Raw genomic sequence first — 27,473 nt, 5'->3', positions numbered from 1 at the left:
TTTGATACTTTGGAGAGGAAAATTTATTCGGTGTGCTATGCAAATTTGGTTTTGCTGAAACCTGGATTGAATGTGTATCAAATCCTTCTATCTTCTAAAATTTTGGTTTTGGTAAATGAAGGGCCTATTGGATTCTTTGAGACTGAGCGTGGTTTACACCAAGGTGACCTTCTTTTCCCCTATTAATTGTTTATTTTGGAGAAGATGTCTAATCTAGGGGAATAGCTACTATGAGACATGAGGGGTAAAATTTCTGTGGTTTCTAGTCCAAGGAATGTCTTAGTTCCCACAAATTTGATGTATGCGGATGATTTATTTATTTTTATGAATGCGGACATCCGTTATGTGAATAGATTGAAAAAAGCACAATAGTCATTTTGGCACGGGAGCTGCGTACTTGTCACGCCCCCATCCCAACAAGGGATAAAATACATTATAAGGGGTGACTAGGACGACGATTGTCATCCTACTAAGCTGCCAGGATCACTGACACAGTATCCCAACGCACAGTCATAAATAATATTAAAACAATATAATATCAGAGTGCGGAAAGGAAAATATTACATTCCAATTGATCAATAGTTTTGGGGAAGCGTATAAAATCAATAGTTACAAGATGATCAAAGCCTAGATGATAAATACGTAGTTAATCCATTTTTCATTACCATCTAATAATGATCAACAAGGGTATAACAAAAATGTTTATACATGGGCCTACGCCCTAAAATAAACAAAAGGGGAACAAGTCCCTAGAATTCTCACGGCCGTAGGCACAATTGTCACAAGGACACCGTTGCCATGTTCCTCTAACACGCCTTCCGGCTCCTCCGCACTGCATCATAATCTAAAAATTGTGTACACGAGGGGTTAGCTCTCCACCGAGCCGAGAGGGGATGGGGATGCACAAACACACAATTCACATAGTCCAATGATGCATGCATATGTTAAGTAAATTTTTCACCTAACATCACAACTAAGTCGAGGTATATGCTATCGTGACAACTCGGAGACACTGTGGGTCACTTAACTTATCGCCACAATGAAACCTCAATTGTCACCTGGGACCTACGCCGATCGAAGCATCCAAGACCACTCGAGGCACCGATAACCAATACTACCATGACGTCTCTCCCACCTCCACGTAATCCGTGTCGATTACCCAACACCTAAACCCCTGTTGGTAAGGGTCGTAGCATAAGGGTGTAAAATCCTAGCCACAACTACATGCAAGTCCTATCGTCCCGAGAGGTAATCCGGCGCATCAACTTTTCATCCGGTTTAGTGCCCGGTTACCAAGACGACACGTCGCATACAGCTTTAACATGACATTCAACATAATTTCTTCATAAATATATATAGTATCCGGTTCCGACACCAACACCCACCGACCGAGACCCATCAAAGTAAAGCATCTCCAATTAACATCATAACATTCATATATAAAAGTATGCAATATGCGCAAGCATGCTTAATAATTTATAATGATGACATAATATACAATGCAATAATAATATCAAGCACAAACAACCAAACCCACTCACAACGTATACGCCAAGCACCAAGATTATCATTGTCGTCTCGATCAAGCAATAAGCCACAAGATGAATATAATAACCCGAACAAAGAGTGAAATAAGGTTAAACGAGCGAAGGGAAAGGATCCCCAAAAGGTCTCCCATAATCACTTAAGTATAAGGTTCATTGAAAACAAAGTGGTTGCAGGGTGCAGAGTGGTTTCAAATTCGCAACCACATGTAAATCCTAGGAAACCAGGGGTTCGGACTTTAGTCAAGTCGTTGATGTGGTTTCAAAACAACCGAGTGTAAATCCGAGCTTCACAGGGCTTCTCGGAAGGTAATTTCGTGGTGGTTTCAGTGCTGAAACCACATGTAAATTCTAGCTAACCGGGGGCTTAGGAAGGTCTCGCCAAGGGTGGTTGCGTGTGTGGTTTCTCGTGTCCGAAACCACATGTAAAACCACATACCGCAGAATCGAAAATTGAAAGGTTTCTCACTATGGATTCATTTTCCAAGGGGTTTAAAGGTAGGGAGGCTTCAAGAAAGCTTCCTCCTAGGTCCATTAGGGTTCTAAGACCTCATTAGGTCCATGTAATCCCATGGATTTAAGAGGGAAAACAAAGAGAACCTAAATTAGGACATAATAGGGTAGAAACCTTAAATTTCTTAAATGGAAAGAGATTACTTAGGCTTAGGGCTTGTAATGGAGTGAAATAACTCCACCATAGTCTAGGTTTAGAGGTTCCAAGAGAACCCTAGGTCGAATCTCTCCCATTTCCCAAACCTCAAAACTCAAAATAGATGAAGAGATGTGGGTTTCAATGGCTTACCTTCCCCAATGTAGAAAAACTCCACGTAGAGGGCTCCACAAGGTGAGGTTCCAAGCCTTCAACCAAGCTTTTCCATTCCTCCTTCTCCTTTTCTCCTTCCTTCTTTCTTCTTTCTTCTTTCTCCTTTCTCTCCTCTTTCTCTCCTCCTCGATTTAGGTTAGATGGGAGAAGAAATGAAAATGAATGCTTCTCCCCCTTTGTCTTATTTATAGAAAATGGGCTTGGGTCCTTTAAGTTAAATGGGTCAAATAGCTAAATGGGTACTTTAAGTTAAATGGGTCAAATAACTAAATGGGTGGATCCAAGATAAATGGGTCATTAAGCCAAATGGATAGTTTAAGTTAAATGGGTCAAGAGGGCTTAATGGGTTGACCCATGATCTTATTTAGGGTAAAGGAATGGGTTAACCCATCTTTGGGTCAAATAGAGTCAAATGGGCCCTCAAGTTGAATGGGCCTCTTAACTAAATGGGTTTGCCCACAGGTTTCAAATAGAAAAGAACCCACTTGGGGATGGGTCCATCCACCATGGGATTATAAGCCCATTACACGCTCCCTTAAATAAGTGGGACCCACAAATAGAATATTCCCAACTCAACTAAAATAGTCAAGGGTCTAAATCTTGACCCACACTACGAGGGCATCGAGGAAAAGGGTAAATAAATAAAATTAAGGGCTAGAACTTACTATTTCCTTTGCCATGGGGTGTCAATGGTAAGCCGTATCATGGTCAATAATTTGTATGGGTTTGACCACCGGTGAGAACAGCTCACCGACGCGTGGCGTGATAACCACACGTCACGGGAAGAAATAATAATTAATTATGATCCGGGTGCGGGTATAAGATCTTGCACGTGACCAAGTAGCACTCTTTTTCCCAATTAGAAAAAGAAGAGAACTGGAACTGACCTAGGATTGAATCGGACTCTAGACATTCAATTGAACCCACACCTGATTGAGTTTCTTGTACGGGAAGGCATCACATATAGGGAGCTGATGACACATGTCTTTTTTTACTTCCACACATGCCCCTCTAACAACGTGTATCATCACAAAATTGTACACAAAGAGTCCAAGATAGTCTGGAGCTGATCCGGACTCGAAACAACCTATCCAAAAAAAAAATCAGGAAAAAAATAAACCAATCTCCATCCCAGCGGACCCAGCCCCGTCGTCAAGCTGCCGAACCAATCTTTTGTTTTTGTGTTGTGTTTTTTTTGCTAATACAGCCTGGGTCCAATGTAAGCCTGTTATAATAATTTTCTCTCTCTTGTCAAATTATTATTAATATTTGGGTAAATTACACATCACCTCTTGATTTTCAAATTAAACTCGATCACCTCGGGTTTTGAAAAACTCAAATCACCCCTCTATAGAAGGTGTTAGTCACTGTTAGTTATTAGTGTGAAATGATTATTTTACCCTTATACTAAAACATTAGAATTAAATTTACAATACTACCCTTCCTTCATCTTCAATATTGAGCAAGGGTAGTTTAGGGATTTAAATTTATGTAACTGGCTAACATCATCACTTAACAACATAAAACTAAACGGTAGGGACTAATTTGTCATACAATACTACCCTTCCTTCATCTTCAACATTGGCCAAGGGTAGTTTAGGGATTTAAATTTATTTAACTGGTGACCTCATCACTTAACAACGAAAAACTAACGGTAGGGACTAATTTGTCATATTGGGGTCTAAACCAAGGGCGATTTGAGTTTTTTTAAAAACCAGGGGGTGATCTGAGTTTCGTTTAAAAATCAAGGGGTGAAGTGTAATTTATCCTTTCTAGTATATGTAATATCTTTATTAAGAGGAGAAAAAGAATGTTTCAGAGAAGGAGCTCCAAGCGAGAATTAGCTAGAGAACTCCGAAACAACAAACGCTCAAAGGCATAAACATAGAAAATACTAAGGCTGCAAGAGGATCGGGTTGGGCTAGGTTTTTTAAACCTCCAATCTTGAATCCCCTTAACTGGGCCGAGCACGACCCTAATTCAGGACCTAAAAATTCCAATCTTGACCAGTCCTCACGGTTGGGTCGGGCTGACCATAATTGACCCTAATCATGGAGTGGGGGAAGGGAGAGATGCATGAACTGGATTGAGTTGGGATTAGTCGGAAAGAAAATTATCAATTTTACATAAGATAACAGTATAATAAAATATGTTATCACTTATTATTTTCATATATAATATATGTTTGACATTTAAAGTTTATAATATATATATATATATATATATATATATATATATATATATATATATATATATATTTATATATATTTACATATATATATTTTATAGTATATACAACTTAAAACAAGGTCGGGCTGGGCCGGGCCGAGCTCCGCTCGAGGCCTCAACCCTGGCCTGACCCTACCCTGAATCAGGGCCAAAAATTTCCAAGCCTAACCCGCCCTCAAGGCTAGGTATCTCCGCCCAGGCTCTGCTCGGGCTCAAGGCTGGTCAAGGATGATTCGGGTCGACAGGGCCAAACTTGAACCCCTAGAAAATACAATAGGTCTTGCTATAGCTCAAACATAAAATATTCTACAAACTCCCAAGGTACTCACCACAGGTTCAAGACCTTAATACTCTTCACTAACACAATTACTAAAAAATGATGACACTGGCCAAAAGGCCAAACACAATGTTACCTTTCAGATAAACAGATTTATAGGTGCTAGCACATATGTTGATCCTCTTGCTCAGATGCTCTTAGTTCAATTATTGAATGATTTGCAAGTTGAAGTTCACAGCATTTCTTTGCTCAATTTCTCATATGATTTCCAAGTTTAGGCACAAGAGGTGGTTGGAATCCCATGATTTTAGCCAAGCTTAATAACTATTAAAATCCAAAATTATACATATGGCATGGTTTTTGCAAGAATCTATTTCTCCTAGGCTTCTCGCGGGTCTTGGAGTGACCTTGTTCGCCTATTTTGTTTTCTGTTTTTTGGTTTTTTCCCACCTGTTTGTATCCTCTACGGATCTCCTTGCTAGCCTGAGTTAGCTGTAGGGATAGGCCATTGGTGTTTGTGGAGATTTTCTCGGCTTCTTTGTTTTTTTTCTTCTTTCTCATTTTTTATTATTCTTCCTTCCATTTTCTGAGGGAAAAAAATCCTTGAGCTTTGTTGAATATATATTTAATCACCAAAAAAAAAAAAAAAAAAAAATCAGCCTGGCCTCACATTGACATGTCTTCAGGGAACCGGATCCTCTCCAATGACATTTAAGCATCAGAGACGATCTCCCACCATCCATGGGGTATGAGTTCCACCTTTGGGGTGTGCCCCATGGAGGGTGAGAGATTGTCTTTGATGGTTAAATTTATTGGAGAGGATCTGGATTCGTCTTGATCTTGAGGTCGTCTTCAATGCATGAATAATATCGTGTACGAAGATTCTTTTGCTAAAAAAATGTAAATATTGATTATTTTTTTATTTTTTGGTGCAAATATTGTACACGTTTTCCATCAGGTATGACGGGGAGGTAAATAAATATATAAGGGATGTGTCATTTGATTCATCTTCTTATGAATTCTTATCATCTTCTTATGACGTACCACACTGCATCAAGTGGGCCATACTCCCCCAATACTCATTGTCTTTACCATGCATAACAGATATCATGTGTTTGATATCTATTGGGATCAAATCCAGCCCTTCCTTCCTCAGTGGATACAATTCACTCTCAATTCATGTTTTAGTCTCAAAATTTTTATTTTCATATTCTTTAGAACTTGTTGAATCTTAAAAAACTCTATATATCATGTGTTGGATATCTATTGGTTTCGGATAATTTTTTTTCAAAAGTATTTGAATAAAAATTCGAATACCCCTAAACAAATAAAGATGCGAATCGAATTCAAATTTTTGGATATCTGTTTACACTCCTTTTGACTAAATCACCAATAATTAATTAATGGTGCTAGTTCTCTCTATAAAACACCCCTTCTGCTTTTCCATCCTCACAACATTCACAACCAGTTTCTACTCCATAGAAACTCTCTTTCTCTCTCTCTCTCTCTCTCTCACATACCTAACACACAAAATTGCCCAAATGGGAGAAAAAAACATTGTTTCGCTAGAGAAGAAGCAAGACGAGCAAACGGTTTCTTATTTGGAAAAGAAGCCAAAGATAGCAAGCCATGACGACCCAACTATGGCTCTTGCCACCGCACGGCATGAGTTCGGTGAGCACGGAGGCATCAACATGTCAATTGAAGCCTCCGCCACCTTCACAGTCATGAAGTCGGTGGACATGCACAAAATGTTCACCGGTGAGCTCGGCCCGGACCAAGGCTTCTTCATCTATAGCCGTCACTTCAACCCCACCGTCTTAAATCTCAGCCGTCAAATTGCAGCCATGGAAGGAACCGAGGCTGCATATTGCACAGCAAGCGGCATGGCCGCAATTTCAACAGTCCTGATGCAATTATGCAGTAGCGGAGGACACGTGGTCGCATCGTGTTGCTTGTATGGTGGGACGCATGCATTGTTAAACCACTTTCTTCCTAGGGTTTGTAAGATAACAACAACATTTGTGGACGTGAGAGATCTTGAGATGGTGAAGGAAGCCATTGTGGAGGGAAAGACTAATGTGCTTTACGTGGAATCCATGTCTAACCCTACTCTTATGGTCGCAAACTTGCCGGAGTTGTGCAGGATAGCGCACGATAAGGGAGTGAAGGTTGTGGTGGATAACACCTTCACTCCCATGGTACTGTCCCCTGCTAAGTTGGGTGCTGATATAGTAGTGCACAACCTCACCAAGTACATCAGTGGTGGAGCCGATATTATTGCTGGTAAGTAACTCTATTGATACCCGAAGGTGTCAGCTTAGTTGGCAAAAGCACAACTCCTCAAATATGAGGTCATGAGTTCAAACCAACTTGGTGCATATCCCCATCCCCTATTCCCCCCCACCCACTATAAAGGCTCTTCAATTTCCAAAAACAGAAAAAAGTTATCTCTATCGATGCCTATGTTCCTCTTATAGATTCATGGATTTTATGTCTTGTGCATTATGGCATCTTAGTTTTTTCTTATTCCAAAGTTGGGTAATAATTTATAGGTACACTGTCTGTGTGTGGTAAGGGGGTCATGGGTCATACAGGAGGGACAAGAGGTAATTTCAAAAGAGGGAAAAGAGAGATAGAATAAATGTTAGTTTATGGTACACCAGTGGTGTGCCTAGCCTTTTCCCTAATGTATATCAAGGCTTTGGTTGGTTGCAAGGGAAACTGAAATGAAAGGGAACTACTTATCCCCCACCCCCCTAGCCCCCAAAAATAATGAAAGGGAGTTGAAAATTTTAAATCTAATGAGGAAACTTTCGTAATCATTACCTAACACGATTTTGTAAACTACGTAAATTTTCTTATCATATTTTAATGATATATTTTAGATATATAATTTTTCTTTTATTTTTCAAAAGAAAATTTATAAAATGAAAAGTAATTAAGATTAAAAAGGATTACACAGTTTAGAAAAAGTTACAAGTTCCCTCGAAAATAACTAATTAACTTAGATTCTGGGCTCAGTAGCCAAAGCATGAGCTGGCAAAATAATATCCCTGTTTTGTTATATACACTGCAGAGTCAAATAAAACTCAAAAAGATTAGTGATACTATATAGAAGGTGATATAGCATCCAAGGCCATTGACAAAAGTTTTCCTCCTTCAGTCATATGGTAAGATTTGTTGAATTCTACCAGATGGCTAGACGTTGGATGCCTTGTTCTCTTGCTACTCAAAGTCCCTGTTTGATTGTCTTTCCTTTTGTTTCATATGCAGAATCTCTAGATTACTGAAATCAAAAGAGTTGACAAATAATTCATTATGAAACATTATTTTGGAAGCCCAACCACCTTCTTTTGAAATGGGATGATAGTCATCAGTGATGAGTATTCTACGCCTCGTATTCAGAGAACTCTTCCCCTTCAATGTATTTAAATATTTTCCTCCCCTCCCCCTCTATATGGCCTTTAGAGAGGAGAACCATTGTGATAATGCAAGTCTTCTATTTTTGTATTCGAAGGGGAATTGAGTATTTTTAGATCGGTAAAACTATGATCATATATACAGTGTAGCTTCTTAATTTTTATATGAATAGGATATATTTGATAATTTATTCTTTTGAGTGTACCACGCTTAAGAATCGAACTGTCCACCCAACACTTGAAAGTATGAAAAGACCCAAACCCAACTCAATGTTGAAATTTCAGCCCCTGACAAATAGTAAAAGTGTTTCATAAAAAACAAGCAGGAAAAGTGGACTAAAAGATGACTTCAAAGTGGAAAAATTACATAATTGCAATTCGATTCTTTTTTTTTTTTTTTTTTGGTAACTAATTGCCATTCGATTCCATTACAGTGAAATTGTATTCTTGTAATTTCATGGAACTGTACACATACTGTTTAACCAATTCTATTTTTTTTTATTGGTAGATACTTTTTAACCAATTCCATTCTTGTTTCAAGTTGAATCTTGCCACGTGGTATGAGAATAAAATTTCCTATTGTATGGACCCACCAACATCCATTCATATGCACATGTGGCAAGGGGTGGCAAATTCTAGATGTCACTAACTATTAGTGACACATAGAGTTTCCCTTTGCATCAAAGTAGTTTACCACTAATGATCATTATGGGTTGGGTTGGATTGGGATGGGCTGCAGGTGCAATTTGTGGGCCGGCTAGCCTAGTGAATTCCATGATGGATCTTCATCAAGGGGCACTGATGCTTCTTGGTCCAACCATGAACGCCAAGGTCGCATTTGAGCTCTCCGAGAGAATTCCCCACCTAGGCCTAAGAATGAAGGAACATTGCCAGCGCGCAATGGTCTATGCTACGAGGATGAAGAAATTGGGCCTCAAGGTTATTTATCCAGGCCTTGAAGAACACCCTGACCACACTCTTATGATGTCCATGACAAATGAGAATTATGGGTTTGGGGGAATCTTATGTTTGGACATGGAGACTGAGGAGAAGGCAAACCAGTTGATGAACCATCTCCAAAATAGCACCCAGTTTGGTATAATGGCTGTTAGTTTGGGATACTATGAGACCCTTATGTCATGCTCCGGCAGTAGTACCAGTAGCGAAATGAATGCCGTGGAGAAGAAGATGGCGGGCATCTCACCGGGGTTAATAAGGATGTCAATCGGATACAGTGGGACTCTTGGGCAGAAATGGAGCCAATTTGAGAAGGCACTTGCAGGAATCAAAGATTGTGGTTTATCCAAGAACTGGGTATAAAGCTTTTCCTGGGTATTAATCAATTTGATGTGTTTAATGGGCCTGAAGTTCATCATCTTAAGTGAACGTTCTAGTTTCTATATTAAGTAGATATTTCTTGTCCCTTATGTATTGTTGAATAAAGGGGCCAAGCCCATCTATAAGGCGTTGGGTCCAGGTCTTGTGGATCTATGTTCAACCCAGATCTGAATTTGTAGTAGTATATCAAAGATTTGGATCCATACATGGACCTCTACTTCATCTAAAATCCATGTGAATTGGATCCGGGCTCGGGGTTAGAGATTATCTCAGTCTCTTTCCTTAGTAATGTGTAATGTTTAATGTGAAATTGAAGTGGCTTTAATTTGCAAGGGACTCAATCATTCGTTTGCTAGTGTATTTTCAAATTCTTTTTTTGGGATGAAAAATTCTTCTTACAACCATATATATCACAAGGCTATAGGCTAACTTCCTACATCCTATTTGTTGGGTTAAAATCTGCCTCCAAAAAAAAGGATGTTGGTCTAGAGCTTCGTAGAGTCAAGGAATCTAATATTGTCGACATCAATAAAAAATTTTGAGATAAAGTAATTGACTAAGACTTTTTTCGATTCAATAGCGAGGTTATCTCTTTTTCACAGAATGGGATGTCGTCTTCACCCCTTGATTTGAGGGTTGTCTTGAAGGATATTTTACACCTCTAAAGCTATTTTGCGTCTTGTTCTTTTAACTTTGTACCAAGAGAGGTTAACGGCGTGGTTAACTCCCCAGCAAGGAAGGCCCTATCAGTGACGTGTATGATGGTTTGGCCCATTTCTGTTCCACGGCTTTGTGATCTTTGTAATCTTGAGACATGAGCTCTCACGTCTCTACTTACCAAATTTTAAAAAAAAAAAATTTACAAAAAAGCAGAAAACACTCTCAGTAAAAGAGAGAAATTCACCAGTACGGCAATTCAAGTTTTTTTCTCTGGGATCAAGTGCTGCCTCTACGGGTAGTACTAGTGCAGGTATCGATCTTGATACAGATGAGGTCATGTACTCATGTGGGACAATTAAAATCAAAATATAATTCCTACATACTCATCAAACTATCAAAGGTGATTTCCCAATACGGAGGAGTCTTCCCAAATTGATCATGTTTATTTGTAAATCAAGTATCAATGCAAGAGCAAGAAGTTGAATCCACATTTGTGCAACCGCCAAATCAGAAAATGGGTCAAAGAACAATATCCTCTTCAAGAATCCATACCTGTGTAGACAATTTATTATGCTATTGAAGGATTAAAAACTGTTGTTAATTGTGAAAGAATAATTTATGCGGAACATTCATGGAGATCAATGAATATACATATATAATTATAGAAGTGTGATTGACGTACTTGGATCCATGGTTGTGAAAGCCAAATCTTTTTTTGACGATCTTCGTCGCGCACTTGGTGTGGTCTACCCTCTTTCACTCTACTTTAGGTTTTCTTAGGTTATTCACTTAATGGGTTAGTGATAACTATTTATAGTGGTGAGGGTAGGTACCAACCCGGCAAAGAAATTAGGGTTTCCTTCTCATTAAAGAAATAATACTTTAAGCTTACACATGAAAATTGGACTCATACTATTACGATAGGTAACCCCCATCAACACAACTAAACCGATTTTATTAAAACAAAATTAGGACTATACTAACTCACCTTATGAAAATCTTCCAAATTGATCAACCGATCTTTCAAACCCAACCTTACTTAGTTGAGGTGTAAGTGAATAGGATCTCTCACAATTGTTAGCCTATAGTTCTCTAAAGTTTGGAGAAATTGCTTGTTAATAAAGGGAGAAATAGTCATCTTTCCATGAATATGAGTACAAAAGTCATCAACGAGTATGAATATTATTAAATGAGATAATTTATACTAGGTTTTTTATAGGATTTATCAAATTCGGTTTTCGATTTGGATATTTGTTGGTATGGTACAGTCCTATTTTCAACTGATACCCTAATCCAAAACCTGATTCGATAAAGATCGGTTTGGTTCGATCCGATTTTTATCGATTTGACTGATTCGGGGTAGGTTTTGACATCCCTAGACTAGGATCATTGGACATTTGTTCAGATAAAAACATTCTGACCATCCTCTTTTCTACCTTGGTCAAGGTCTAGGCACAATAGAAATATGTTTATCATAACTTTAAAGGGATTTTTTTGTTGACACCCTTAAGGTGTCAATAGATTTGTAACATTACTTTTTCACCTCTAGTTTTATTCCAAAAAGTTATTTTATGAAATATTTAATGTAGGGGTAATTAAAAAATTGAAAAATGATTTAATTCAACATTTAATTCAATTCCTATATGAATTGATCCTCGGATTGAATATTCTTTGGGAATAAGAAAAAGACCAATATTTAAACGAATGTGTCAAATTCTAAATACATCAATAGAGGTGTCATTTAAAGACACCCTTTATCAAAAACGAAACCATCAGTGCTATGTAGTATGTACAACATAACTGACATGAAGATGATTAGATGATCATCGAAACTAATGACACATCTCTTATTTTATTTTTACGAAAAAGATCGCTGCTTGGTCGCATGGCACTTGTACCCAAACATAGGAGTACATGAAATTAGCACAACATTCCTGTTGACATACTACTACAAATTCAGATATGTGTTGAACATATATAGGTCAATATGACCTGGATCCAAAGCATTACACTTGGGCTTCACCCTTTATACAACAATTCATAAGGGATCAGAATTATCTACTTAAAGTGATGAATCTCAGACCAATTATACACATCAATACATAAACCTAGGAAAAGCTTTATACCCAATTCTTGGATAAACCACAATCTTTGATTCCTGCAAGTGCCTTCTCAAATTGACTCCATTTTTGCTCAAGAGTCCCACTGTATCCGATCGACATCCTTATTAACCCCGGTGAGATTCCGGCCATCTTCTTCTCCACGGCATTCATTTCGCTACTAGTACTACTACCAGAGCATGACATAAGGGTCTCATAGTATCCCAAGCTAACAGCCATTATACCAAATTGGGTGCTGTTTTGGAGATGGTTCATCAACTGGTTTGCCTTCTCCTCTGTCTCCATGTCCAAGCATAAGATTCCCCCAAACCCATAATTCTCATTTGTCATGGACTTCATAAGAGTGTGGTCTGGGTGTTCTTCAAGGCCTGGATAAATAACCTTGAGGCCCAATTTCTTCATCCTTGTAGCATAGACCATTGCTCGCCGGCAATGTTCCTTCATTCTTAGGCCTAGGTGGGGAAGTCTCTCGGAGAGCTCGAATGCGACCTTGGCGTTCATGGTCGGACCAAGAAGCATGAGTGCCCCTTGATGAAGGTCCATCATGGAATTCACTATGCTAGCTGGGCCACAAACTGCACCTGCATCCGATGCAAACCCATAATGATCATTAGTGAAGAGTAAACTATTTTGATGGAAAGGAAAACTACAGGTGTCACTACGAGTTAAGCAAATGACATCTAGAATTTGTCACCACTAGCTACATGTGCACATGGATAGAAGTTAGTGGGTCTATGTGATAGAGAATCTTATTTTTTCTTATTCTCTTTCCAAATGTGCCTATGGAGAAAGTTTTCTTTCACCATGCAGTAGAGATGAAAAAGGGCCGAGTTGGGCCGGGTGGTTAAAATTCTAGTCCAACCCTGAGTCCTCTTAACTCAACCCAACCCAGTCCTATGTAGGGATGTAAATGAATAGCCAAAATCCGTTTCCGTATCCGTGTCCGTATCTGTTTAGCACTATCCGAATCCGTCCGAAAGCTAAACGGATATGGATACGGATAGGCTATAGCTATCCGAAAAGCTATATTTACATGTAAACAGATAAAATATCCAATCCGTATCCGTGTCCGTATCCGTTTAGCACTATCCAAATCCGTCTGAAAGCTAATCGGATGCGAATGAGGATATAGCACTATCCAAGCCGAATCTGATCCGTTTACATCCCTAGTCCTAGGTCAAGCTGAGATTTCTCAGCCCAGGCCCAACCCTATGGGCCGGGTGATTAAAACCCTGCCCGACCCTGATTGACCTGATTTTTGCTAGGGTCTGGTTGGCCTTGACTTTCCCTGCTATTTTGTCATTTACGTCATCCTATAGATTGCAAGGAATGTTCATGTACGTGAGCGCACGTGAACAACTCACAACCATTCAAATGGAATCTATTCTGTGGGAATGTTCCATCTGAACGGTTGTGAGTTGTTCACGTACACTCATGTACATAAATATTCACCCTCCATCCTATATGCATTAAAAAAAAATGAGAGACATGTGATTGGGTATTGGTTTGTTTCATACTCAATCGACTATTAGAGTTTTCTTTGGGTTAAAAAACTTAGCCCACTCTTAAAATTGTAAATATTTTCATTCAATAGATAATTAGCCTTTTTTATTTTGGTTAACCAATAGATAATTAGATACTTAACAAAAAATGTAAAATATAAACAATAATTTGTAAAGCATAACCTAACATAGGACTGGGCCGGGCTGGGCTTAGCCCAAGGCCTAAATCCTGGCCCAGCCCAACCCTGACCCAGGACCTGAAAATTTCAACCGTAACCCACCCTTAGGGTTGAAAAATCCAGCCCAGCCCCTGTTTGGGCTCAGGGCAGGCTCGGGCTGACAGGGCCAAATTTACACCCCTACCATGCAGTGAAGGTTCACCACACCATCCTAGGGTTCACAAACACCAATAGGAACACACTAACTAAAGGAAAACTCGTGTATAGGCTCCGTTTGTTTCAGCGTAAAATTTTACCTGAAAAAATGTACTCACTTCAAAAAAGTTTAAGATGTTAAATTTTAAGTGTTGAGAAGTGTTCCAATGTTTTTTTTTTTTTTTTTTTTTTTTAAAAACAAACATTAGAAAAAATTTCAACATGTAAAATTTTACATTTATGAAGTAAAATTTGCCACGTAACATCAAACAAACGAACTCTCAAGAAAAAACTAAGATGTCATAATACTCAAGGTGTAAATCTCATTGGACGTAAATGATCCTATAAGGGATCCAGATCCTTACAGTGTAGCTGTTCCCATCCTGCCGTGCTGCGCAAACACAGGGCCGCGCGTAAAGACCACCTTACCCCCACTCAAGCAAGGCGCTCGGGCAAGGGAAAGACGGTCTTTGCGCATGGCCTTGTGTCTGCACAGCACGGCAGAACGGGGCAACTATGCCGTAGAGAATCCTTCTATAAGAGGAAGAAGTGCGTTGATGGAGATTATTTACCAGCAATAATATCGGCTCCACCACTGATGTACTTGGTGAGGCTGTGAACTACTATATCGGCACCCAACTTAGCAGGGGACAGTACTATAGGAGTGAAGGTGTTATCCACCATAACCTTCACCCCCTTATCATGTGCTATCCGACATAGTTCTGGCAAATTAGCAACCATCAGAGTAGGATTGGACATGGATTCCACATAAAGCACATTAGTCTTTCCCTCCACAATGGCTTCCTTCACCATCTCAAGATCTCTCACGTCCACAAATGTTGTTGTTATGTTACAAACCGTAGGAAGAAAGTGGTTCAAAAATGCATGTGTCCCACCATACAAGCAACACGATGCAACCATGTGTCCTCCGCTATTGCATAATTGCATCAGGACCGTCGAAATGGCAGTCATACCACTTGCTGTGCAGTATGCAGCATCGGTACCTTCCATGGCTGCAATTTGACGGCTGAGATTTAAGACGGTGGGGTTGAAGTGACGGCTATAGATGAAGAAGCCTTGGTCAGGGCCGAGTTCTCTGGCAAACATTTTGCGCGTGGTCGCTGGCTCCATGACTGTAAAGGTGGCTGAAGCTTCAATTGACATGTTGACGCCACCGTGCTCACCGAACTGATGCCGTGCGGTGGCAAGAGCCATGGTTGGGTCTTCCCTGGTTGGGTCTTGGCTTGCTATCTTTGGCTTCTTTTTCGAATACGAAACCATCAATTCCTCTGGCTTCCTCTCTAACGAAACAATGTTTGTTTCTCCCATTTGGGCAATTTTGTGGGTAGGGATGAGAGAGAGAGCGTTGAGAGGATGGATTGAATGGTGGATACTATCTATCTATGGAGTAGAAACTAGCTGTGAATGTGATGAGGATAGAGAGAAGAAGGGGGTGTTTTATAGAGAAAACTTGCAGCTTAATTAATTATTTGTGAGTGAGTCTGCTATGTATGGTAATGACAACAAGCATTGGGGAGTATGGCCCACTTAATCGTGACACAACTCTTAGATTTAAAAAAAAATGACAACTCTTATATTTTTTTTACCTCCCAGACATACCTGATGGAAAACGTGTACAACATGCAGGGAATAATCCTACATGGGAATCTCCATACAGAACTCTTATATATATTTTGGTGCGACTTACATTTTATATTGACCTCCATTACTTAGTAATATTTAAAAAGTAAGGTAAGAGATCGTTGTCTGGTCATATTGCACATGCACTAATGAGGGGGGGTTAACGAGAATGTGAACATGGAGATTTGTGAGAATAAGATTTTTTATTTCATTGGGAATTAAGCGATAATTTTATGCAATCTTATGTCTAAGCGTAAGAACCACGTGACTAATTAGCGTTCTTTTTCCCAAAAAAAATAATAATAATGACATTTTGGAAGCTGGAAAGCTTACAAGTGATAGCTTTGGGGTGTGCCCCATGTAGAGCTGATCCAACTCATCGATGTCTCCACAATAATAACTAAAGATTAATTAAAGTGTTTTCGATGACTACCTGTCTGTCCTCTATTCTCTCTAGATTGATCTTAGAAGAGCATAGTGCCCAAAAGGAAAAGGTAAGTTTTTCAAATATTTCTATGATTTCGGAACTAACTAATCTAATGTTTTCTACAGCTTATGGTGGTAGTTTGGGATTCAAGTTAGACATCCAAAAGGCATTCAATACTTTGGAGGGAAATTTTTTATTCATGGTGCTTCTCAAGTTTTTTTTTGCTGAAACCTTGATTGAATATGTCTATCAAATCCTTCTATATATCTTCTAGAATTTTTGTTTTGGAAAATGAAGTACCTATTGGATTCTTTGGGATTGAGAGTGGTTTACGCCAAGGTGACCCTCTTTTTCCTTATTGTCTATTGTAAGGGGATAGCTACTATGAGACATGAGGGGTAAAGTTTTCTGGTCCAAGGAATGTCTTGGTTCCCACGCATTTGATGCATGTGGATGATATATTATTTTTAGGGTTTTTGACAAATGCCTCCTAAAAATGCCCATTTATCCAAATGCCTCCTATAATATTTTTAATTGCAAACTCCCCCTATTTTCAAAACATTGTAGCACTTTGATCCCTGCTATTAATTTAGGACGTTAGATGTTAGTTTTAAGGAATTTAATGACCATTCTGATAATAACCCACCAAGATTAAAGAATAAAATAACCAAAATGCCCTCATCTTCCCCAAATCTATTAGGGTTGAAGCTGAAAAATTTTCCCCCAAACTGCACGCGTTGGGTCCAGGTCTTGTCGACCTATGTTCAACCCAGATCTGAATTTTTAGTAGTATATCAAAGATTTGGATCCATTCATGGACCTTACTTCATCTAAAATCCATATGAATTGGATCCGGGTTCTGGGTTAGAGATTATCTCAGTCTCTTTCCTTAGAATGTTTAATGTGAAGTTGAAGTGGCTTTAATTTGCAAGGGACTCAATCATTCGTTTGCTAGTGTATTTTCAAATTCTTTTTTGTTTTTTTTTTTTTTGGGTGAAAAATTCTTCTTACAACCATATATATGTATATATCAGAAGGCTAAAAGCTAACTTTCTACATCATATTTGTTGGGTTAAAATCTGCCTACCAAAAAAGGATGGTGGCTTAGAGCTTAGTAGAGTCAAGGAATCTAATATTGTGGGCAGCAATAAAAAATTTTGAAAAATTATGTCTAGAATCATAAACATTTGGACGGACTACATTTACTCTAGATACTTAAAGACAGACTCCATTTAGACTGCCACTTGTCCAAATGATGCATCATGGGTTTGGAAGAAAATTTTAAGTACAGATACCTTGTTAGAGATGTTATTCGTTCAAGCATAGATGATGGATGCGACACTTATCATTGGTTTGACAACCGTCATCTTAATGATGTGCTCATTTCTAGATATGATGCAGGCTTTGATAGAATGATAAAATTCTCATCCATTATTCTAGATAGTACTTGGAGTCCAGATGAGCTAGTACTTCTAGTAATCTGATTGAGGTTTTTGGTCTAATTTCTCTGCTTCTTTGATGATACTTAGATACAATGGTGATTTAGTCTTATAGCTTCCAAATTCTTCAAAGAAATTAAGCTTTGTTTCTGCCTGAAATTTGATTTGATCAAAATCTCGAAGGTTCCATGGCATAAGATTGTCTGATTAGCTCAAATATTCCTAGACATAGTTTTATAACTTGGCGTGTTATGACATTATCGCTCCCTACTCAGGAGTTCCTCCCTAGAGAAATGTATTATCTCTAATTGTTGTCTATTTTGGTATTCTCTAGAGAATGTGGAGCATCTTTAATTTTCTTGTCCTTTCTCTAGATTGCTTTGGAAAGCTTGCCTTTTAGTGTAGTGATTCACCATATTTGGTGAGAAAGAAATGAAAAAAATATGAACCTTTCGTCGCACACTATAGAGCTGATTTGGGGAGCTATTACTTTTGAAATCAGAAATAGGGTTCAACCAATCTGTATTGCAAACCCAAACATTTTAAAAAATCGACATCTTGTCGCATGTTGGGACCTTCCTCTTATCTTTCCCCAGCCCTGGCATCTTGATGTATTATTTTTTATGATTATTTCTTCCTTCTTTCTATTCTTTTATGTATCATCATTTGTTAGTTGTTTTCTCCCTCTCTGCCTTTTGATGTATCATCATTCGTTGGTATAGTGTTCATGTTCTTAGGGTGCTTTAGATTCTTGGCACTTCGACAAAGGCAAAGGAAGCCTCTTATAATTCAAACAAAAAAAAAATTGATGTGATAAGGAAACAAAGAGGAAAAGGGTATGACTCTCAAAGAAGCTACTATCAAAGAAAGATGAGAAAGATGAGAAAGATGATAATTAGCCTGAGACATGAAGCAAGAGTCTTGCCCGCAAGCACCTTTGAACAAGTCAATATCGTCAACAAAGTTAACATATCCTGGGGGATTATTATCCTCATTCACGCAAATTCATAGGGATCTTGTCAATTACAGTTCTTGAATCACAAATATAAGAGAGGAGACGCATACCATTCACTAAAGTATACTATGCGACGATACCTTAACTCCCACTAGTCATGGCGACGTTCGTCTTCGAATCATTGCAACAAGAACGAATAGTAGAGCTTCGAAGTTTCTCCCTCTTAATCTCTCTCAATGTTTCTCAATGATGATGGCGATATCTTACTCAGTGTACTCTTGCCATCAAAGATTACTAATTAAAGTAGGACTATAATCCACAAGTGAGTAGTGTTTGGGTTTCCATAAATCAATCCAATTACCAACATGATAGAGATAAAGTAACCGACTAAGGCTTTGTGCAACCGCCTCAGAAAATGGGTCAAAGAACAATATCCATTTCAAGAATCCATACCAGTCAGTTTAATTATTAAGCTATTGAAGGATTAAAAACTGTTGTTAATTGATCAACCGATATCTTCCAAACCCAACCTTACTTGTGCGAAATCAAAGCTGGATTTTACCCAACAAAAAAAAGAAAGAAGTCAAAGCTGGACAGGTGGAAGTTTGGAGAATGAAATGTAAAAAAAAGCTGATAGTCATTGAAAATATTGGATTAAATGTTTTTTGGATATAAGACAAAAGGGCAATTAAACAAATGTGTCAAATTTTAAAATACAGGTGTCATTTAAACACACCCTTTATCAAAAAGAAAACCATCAGTTCACGTGCTTTCTTCTCTAATAAAACAAAGTTTTCAATTTCTAAATGCACCAATAGGTGTCTCATTTAGATACTTCCTTTATCAAAAAAAAACAAAAAAACAACCACAGTTCCTTTGACTTACTCTCAAATGAAACAATGCTCTTTTCTTCAATTTGGGTGCTGTTGTGCATGTGTAAGAGAGAGAGAGAGAGAGTGTGTGTGAGTGTGTGGACTGGAGAGTAATTAGGCCCACTTAATTAACACAGTGCAATGTAGTATGTACGACATAAGTGACATGAAGATGATTAGATGATGATCGAAACTAATGACACCTCTTATTTTATTTTTAGGAAAAAGATCATTACTTGGTCACGTGGCTCTTGTACCCAAACATAAGAGCACATGAAATTACCACCACATTCCTGTCGACATACTACTACAAATTCAGATATGTGTTGAACATATATAGGTCAATATGACCTGGATCCAACACATTACACTTGGGCTTCACCCTTTATACAACAATTCATAAGGGATAAGAATTATCTACTTAAAATGATAACCTCAAACCAATTATACACATCAATACATAAACCTAGGAAAAGCTTTATACCTAATTCTTGGATAAACCACAATCTTTGATTCCTGCAAGTGCCTTCTCAAATTGGCTCCATTTCTGCTCAAGAGTTCCACTGTATCCGATCGACATCCTTATTAACCCCGGTGAGATTCCGGCCATCTTCTTCTCCACGGCATTCATTTCGCTACTAGTACTACTACCAGAGCATGACATAAGGGTCTCATAGTATCCCAAGCTAACAGCCATTATACCAAACTGGGTGCTGTTTTGGAGATGGTTCATCAACTGGTTTGCCTTCTCCTCTGTCTCCATGTCCAAACATAAGATTCCACCAAACCCATAATTCTCATTTGTCATGGACTTCATAAGAGTGTGGTCTGGGTGTTCTTCAAGGCCTGGGTAAATAACTTTCAGGCCCAATTTCTTCATCCTTGTAGCATAGACCATTGCTCGCCGGCAATGTTCCTTCATTCTGAGGCCTAGGTGGGGAAGTCTCTCGGAGAGCTCGAATGCGACCTTGGCGTTCATGGTCGGACCAAGAAGCATGAATGCCCCTTGATGAAGGTCCATCATGGAATTCACTAAGCTAGCTGGGCCACAAACTGCACCTGCATCCGATGCCAACCCATAATGATCATTAGTGAATGGTAAACTATTTTGGTGGGTCTATGTGATAGAGAATCTTATTCCCATTCCACATGTGCACATGGAGAAAGTTTTCCTTCACTATACAGTGAAATTTCACCACACCATCCTAGGGTTCACAAACCCCAATAGGATTTTAGTATATTCTTCAAAATAGCCTCCCAATACTCCCGTGGTGAATAAATTCTCACACCCTGACTGAAGGAAAACTCGTTTATAGGCTCCATTTGTTTCGGCGTAAAATTTTACCCTGATTGAAGGAAAACTCGTTTACTCACTTCAAAAAATTTTAGATGTAAAAGTTTAAATGTTGAAAAGTGTTTCGATGTTTTTTCTTTTTTTTAATTTTTATATGAAGACAAACATTCGAAAATTTTTCAATATATAAAATTTTACATTTATTTCGGCTACTCTTGTTTTAGTGTAAACTTTGAACTATGAAATTTTACTTAAAAATTTTAGATGTAAAATGTTAAATGTTGAAAAGTGTTCCAATGTTTGTTTTAGAAAATTTTTAACATGTAAAAAATTTTCCAAGCAAAGACCAAAACAAACGGAACTAATAAAATTTACAAGGTAAAATTTTATGCCGAAACAAATAGAGCAATAATAAGGAAAAACTAGGATGTCATAATACTGAAGGTGTAAATCCCATTGGACCTAAATCAATGTATAAGAAAAAGAAAAGTTTTGATAGAGATTATTTACCAGCAATAATATCGGCTCCCCCACTGATGTATTTGGTGAGGCTGTGCACTACTATATCGGCACCCAACTTAGCAGGGGACAGTACCATGGGAGTGAAGGTGTTATCCACCACAACCTTCACCCCCTTATCGTGTGCTATCCTACATAGTTCCGGCAAATTAGCAACCATTAGAGTAGGGTTAGACATGGATTCCACGTAAAGGACATTAGTCCTTCCCTCCACAATGGCTTCCTTCACCATGTCAACATCTCTTACGTCCACAAATGTTGTTGTTATGTTACAAACCCTAGGAAGAAAGTGGTTCAACAATGCATGTGTCCCACCATACAAGCAACACGATGCAACCACATGTCCTCCGCTACTACATAATTGCATTAGGACTGTCGAAATGGCAGCCATACCACTTGCTGTGCAGTATGCAGCCTCGGTACCTTCTATGGCTGCAATTTGACGGCTGAGATTTAAGACGGTGGGGTTGAAATGACGGCTATAGATGAAGAAGCCTTGCTCAGGACCGAGTTCTCCGGCAAACATTTTGCCCATGGTCGCTGGTTCCATGACTGTGAAGGTTGCTGAAGCTTCAATTGACATGTTGACGCCACCGTGCTCACCGAACTGATGCCGTGCGGTGGCGAGAGCCATGGTTGGGTCTTGGCTTGCTATCTTTGGCTTCTTTTTCGAATACGAAACCATCAATTCCACTGGCTTTCTCTCTAACGAAACAATGTTTGTTTCTCCCATTTGTGCAATTGTGTGTGTGTGTGAGAGAGAGAGAGAGAGAGAGAGTTGTGAGGATGGATTGAACCGTGGATACTGTCTATGGAGTAGAAACTAGATCTGAAAGTTGTGAGGATAGAGAACCAAAAGGGGGTGTTTTATAGAGAGAACTTGCAGCTTTAATTATTCAGTGAAGAAGATGATAAGAATCATAAGAAGCACATCTCTTATATTTTATTTGTTTCTTTATTTAGTTTTTTCTCATACCTGATGGAAAACGTGTAAAACATGGACGGAATCCCCTATAGGAATCTCTATTCAACTCCCATAGAGCTGCAGGCAACACGTGAGTTAAGGTGAATGGGGGCCCTAGAGAGGTTCGAAATTGTCTATTCCCCTCGAATGTAAAGACTTGAAATCCACTTAATTTAAAGTTATTTGGAAGACTCTGATCAACCATTTTTTTTCAATGATAAATGTAGTATCATCTATTTGGGGAAAATGAGTTGCAGGAATTAGGAGATGTGTTCCCTTATTTTAAACTCTAAACAATTTGGTGAAGATAAAAGCAATTTGATCGAGTTTCTTTTTAATTCTAACGTTGTTAGTCCCAAGTTAACAGGATAAGTGCATTTGTTCATTTTTTTACAAAAGTAAGAGGGTACGTGTAATTTTTCAAAATTGACGGGTGTTTCTATTATTATGTGATACCTCAAGGGAGGTACATGAAAATTTCCCAATTAAAGACCATGGTTTTAAAATTGAGAATCGGCTGACATCAATCGTTGCTTCCTGAATCGGAATTGGATTGACCGATTCTTACTCATCTTCTTCATAATCCATCTTGAGTCGGACAGATTCATGGGTTGATTCCCAATTCCTAAATCGATTCGATTTTTCATCATAAAATAGCTTAGATTTTTGAGTTATCAAACCTTGTTCAAAATGGAAGCCTTATCGTAGTTGTAGCAGGTGGGACTTGGGAGAGAATACTGGCAAATTGATCTCCCCAAAATACAGGTTAGGTTCACAGTTTCATTATTTCTTTGGGTAAAAAGAGCTTTATTATGAAAAAATTAAAACTCATGGTTGAGGATTACACAGATCAACAAGCCATATATCGGAAATGGGCCACACCATCATACATGTTACCGATAACGCCTTCCTTGCTAGGGAGTCAGCTCAGTTATTATTCTCCCTTGGAATATGAGTGAAAGTACATGTATCACTATAAGTAGAAAGGTGAACAACTATTGGAATGCATTCTAGGTAGATTTTGCATTTTCTGATGATAAAAACAACTATTTCCTATTCTATGGTGAAGAATATTGGTTGATGATTGACGATCAAATAAATTTAGAATAAAAAGGAAGTATAAAGGGTTCCATAGTAGGCCTAGTACAATGGATATGTATATTAAGCCATATGGATGGATGATATAGTCAATTAAAATAGTTAGATCAATTTGGTATCACCCAAATTTTTTTTTTTTTGGGTAGAAGATTGATTTATTTATGAGAAAAACATGAGTCACCGGGTGCTTCACCTTCACAAAGGAGGAGAAACCAAAGAATGGAAACAGGTCAAACTGTCAAACATGCAATGAAAAAAACATGCTTCAAATGATAGACAAAGAGTTCTAATGTCATTTAGGATTGACACTACAAGTAAAGGTAGATATCACCCAAATTGACCATATATTAAATTTGATGGTCCAACTCAATCAAATGACTCATACATGTTTGGCTCCAACCACTTCCCATTTAAAAAAAAAATTCAATCGACTATTAACTTTTATTTGTTTTTGTAATAACCAATCGACTATTAAATTGTCTTACTAGGGCTGCAAGTTTGTCCTTGTCGGCCCGAACCCGCCCTGAGCCCGAACAGGGCCTGGGCTAAGATTTTTGACCTTGAGGGCTGGTTAAGGCCAGAAATTCTTGGCCCTGAGTCAGGGTCAGGTCAGGTCAAGGTTGAGACCTCGGGTCAGTCCGACCCTGATTTGGCCCTAAAGAAATTTCTTTATCTATTAAAAAACAGAAGCTATTATTTATAAAAACAAGTACTTAGTGTACTTGACAGTTAGTGTTATGTAGTAATTGTTTTTTGTTTTTCTCATAAATAAAAAAAAAACCAATTGCCATCAAAAGGTCTTGGGTTCAAGTTTCTTCTCTCACATCTTACATTGTCTTATTATTTTAATTTAATTATTACAGGGCCAATCAGGGCGGGCTTGGGCTGGCCTGGGCGGGTGTGGGCCCAGCTAAGGGGACTCAGGGTTGGACTAGGGTTTTAAAAAGCACGGCCCAACCCGACCCTATTGCAGCCCTATGTCTTACTCTATGTTCACTTTTCCATCAATAATTTTGTATTTTTCAAACATTTTATTTTTTTGTAGGAAATCAATAATTTTTTGCAACATAGGAAGAACTTTCTTTGACTTGAATTTTGATAGATAGAGGACGTACAATTGTATCGGCATTCCACGAATATACATACTAATACCTTTTTTTTGTGGTAGAAATATACATACTAATACCAATAACTATGGCAGAGTTATCTCTAATTAAAACGTTATCCTTCACCAAAGAAACAATTAAAACGTTACCCTTCAATGATTAACTTGTCATGCACATGGTTTAGTTGCGTAACATCAGATCGGATATCGGGTATTAGTCATCTTGAAAACCAATACGATACAGATATAGTATCGTCATGGATTTGTTGTAGTGGACAAATTTGCCCTTGATTTTTATTAAAAATTATAGTTTTTTACTGTTTTACCAATTGTTAGTACTATTCATCGATACGATATCAGCATTGATGACTGGCAATACCATTACATATTGCCCGTGTTGAGCGATCCGCTACTAATACCTCAAACCATGGTCATGCACAGATAAAGGTGTCAATCGGTACGGTATCGAAAATTTAGAACGGCACAGAAGATAGAAAGCAGACACCGAAACCATGTTGTACCTTATATAAACAGTATTTCCAATACTGATACTATGCTGAATCGGTATGGTTTCAGTATGGTTATTATTTGGTATCAAAAACAAATTTTTTATTCGGCATCGAAAGCATGATATTAGCACGGTTCAATCAGATTAAATAATCCATTAATTCTTGGGAGCTTTGATTTGATTGAATCATTCCAACATCCTACGGGTCCAGAAGATAGAAAGCAGACACCGAAACCATATTGTACCCTATATTAACAGTATTTCCAATACTGATACTGTGCCGAATCGATATGGTTTCTGTATGGTTATTATTTGGTAACAAAAACAATTTTTTTATTCGGCATCAAAAGCATGATATTAGAACAGTTCATAGCACAGTTCAATCACATTAAATAATCCATTAATTCTTGGGAGCTTTGATTTGATTGAATCATTCCAACATCCTACGTTCACCTACAACTTACGATGATGAAGAAGAAGATACAATACAAGAATGGAAGATGAAAGGGCATGAACACTTGTCACTTGTCTCATACTCTCATGTGGTTTTGATTTATACTTGCTCAGAGCTGTGGATGCCATAGATTTAGGAGTTCAAACCAAGTTCATCTTAAATGACATCAATAGCGAGAAGGGTCACTAATTGAAAGAATTGTACATTGAGATGCTTGAAAACAAATTTAGAAATAAAAAAACTTAGGGTTTTGATTTTGTAGGTTTGGTATTTTAGTTATACACTTTAGTTTTTTTGTTTTTTGGTAAAATTATACACTTTAGCTTCGGTGCAATACAAATTCGGTACGATATAGAGAAATTTTTTTTTTTGGAGGTAAAAATACGATATAGGGAATTCGTTACTTAGTGTCGCATATTTAGTGTGGATGCTTTATATAATTTTCTATTAATTAATTAATTTTTTAACTTTGCCGACTAAGAACAATGAATTAAATACATATCAAAATGATCAAAAAAATTTCCACCATTTCACACGGCACATATAACAGAATTAATTTCATCGTTTCACACAATCACACGGCATATGACACATGGGACAATGAATTAAATATTTTTCCTTAACATGATAAAGATAATTTTTAGATGTGTTTTGTCTAGAAAAAACTTCATTCTAAGTAATTAAATACGTTTTCCTTTTGTAGTTCAAGTTATGAGGTGTTCTTGAGCTTTCACGGCAAAGACGTTTGCACCAAGTTTGCCGATCACCCCTACCATGCCTTGGTTGGGGCTGAAATTAGAACTTTCATCAAGCAAATGGTGTCTCTTAATCAGATATTTGAATGCAAAAGAACAATTATCAGATCCTCTTACCCATTTTTTATAAAATTGAGCTAAGAGATGTGCGAAACCAGATCGGGGGATATGCACAAGACCTAACGGCAAGGCACCCGTCTAGGCTCCTAAGGCAACCAAAGAGCCTGGACGCCTTAATAATCATGATAGAGTTAGGTTATGATGTGGACATAATGTCTCACAAATGCAAATGTTAAATTAATTGACAACAAGCCCTTATAGTTGATATGTAGGAAGCCCATTCCATTTTTTTAATTTTCATTCATGCACCTACCTTTTTCATTCATGCCCCTACCTCAACATGTCCTCTGAAGTGAATGTTTGATGATGTGGCACAATAGGTAGTGGAATTAGATAACAGAATATCTGGTAACTGTTAGAACAAACATCAATCAAAACACGAAAAAAAAAACACAAAAACAGATTATGATGACACAAAAATTTAACGTGGTTCACACACCAATATGGTGTGCTACATCCACGGGTGAAGGCGAAGTTGTATCACTATGTAAATCGGAGAAAGTTACAATAGAAAACTCTCAAGAACACCTAAAACGGCGTTGTTGCTCTCTCTTTGAAATCCTAAAACGAAAACCCCTAAATCTTACTCTTTACAATAAAGCGGGTAAAGAACATAAATACTCTTCCATTGGATCCGAGTCGAACGTACAGATCTCAGAAAAAGTTTCATTTGGATTGCTACCAAAAAATATCGGAGCGAGTCATTCTTCGAAATGGATCCAAGAATTTAAGACACACATAACAATATCTAATCAATCTTCTGTTTTGCAATGGAATTGCAGGGCATGATGCTGATTTTATTCAATATACTCAGCAAAATCTCAACATGGTGTTTTATTGCCGAGTAATGAACTAGAAAGAAGCTTCAAGTTAATTATTAACTGAAGCTTGTGAAGGAAATTCTTCCTTTTTGTCTAAACTAAACAAACTGAAATCCTATAGTGAAATAAATAACTAAGGCTTGAAAATTTCCTGTATATTCTAAACTTGGCAGCGGATATGATTACTGGCAGGTAAGCCCCGGCCAGGCCTT

At 38.0% G+C, this 27,473-nt stretch overlaps 3 protein-coding genes across 3 annotated transcripts; 1 reads left to right on the top strand and 2 right to left on the bottom strand.

Moving 5' to 3' along the window:
* Positions 1-6,414: 6,414 nt before the first annotated feature.
* LOC122639165 (methionine gamma-lyase-like) lies at positions 6,415-9,638 on the top strand. The gene is made up of 2 exons (XM_043831994.1): positions 6,415-7,159; positions 9,035-9,638. The coding sequence occupies exons 1-2, from the start codon at positions 6,415-6,417 to the stop codon at positions 9,613-9,615; spliced, it is 1,326 nt and encodes a 441-aa protein (XP_043687929.1). The 3' UTR covers positions 9,616-9,638.
* Positions 9,639-12,391: 2,753 nt separating this feature from the next.
* On the bottom strand, positions 12,392-15,675 carry LOC122640215 (methionine gamma-lyase-like). The gene is made up of 2 exons (XM_043833368.1): positions 14,862-15,675; positions 12,392-12,994 (listed from the first exon to the last, which is right to left on the bottom strand). Exons 1-2 carry the CDS (start codon positions 15,616-15,618, stop codon positions 12,414-12,416), a joined length of 1,338 nt encoding a protein of 445 aa, XP_043689303.1. The 5' UTR covers positions 15,619-15,675; the 3' UTR covers positions 12,392-12,413.
* A 483-nt stretch (positions 15,676-16,158) lies between these two features.
* On the bottom strand, positions 16,159-22,234 carry LOC122640217 (methionine gamma-lyase-like). The gene is made up of 3 exons (XM_043833371.1): positions 21,428-22,234; positions 20,065-20,682; positions 16,159-16,170 (listed from the first exon to the last, which is right to left on the bottom strand). Exons 1-2 carry the CDS (start codon positions 22,167-22,169, stop codon positions 20,108-20,110), a joined length of 1,317 nt encoding a protein of 438 aa, XP_043689306.1. The 5' UTR covers positions 22,170-22,234; the 3' UTR covers positions 16,159-16,170; positions 20,065-20,107.
* Positions 22,235-27,473: the final 5,239 nt, after the last annotated feature.

This window comes from Telopea speciosissima, chromosome 9 (assembly GCF_018873765.1).
Source record: "Telopea speciosissima isolate NSW1024214 ecotype Mountain lineage chromosome 9, Tspe_v1, whole genome shotgun sequence".
NCBI lineage: Eukaryota > Viridiplantae > Streptophyta > Magnoliopsida > Proteales > Proteaceae > Telopea > Telopea speciosissima.
Note: the sequence above shows the minus strand (reverse complement) of the source record. Positions and strands in the feature narration are given on the sequence as shown.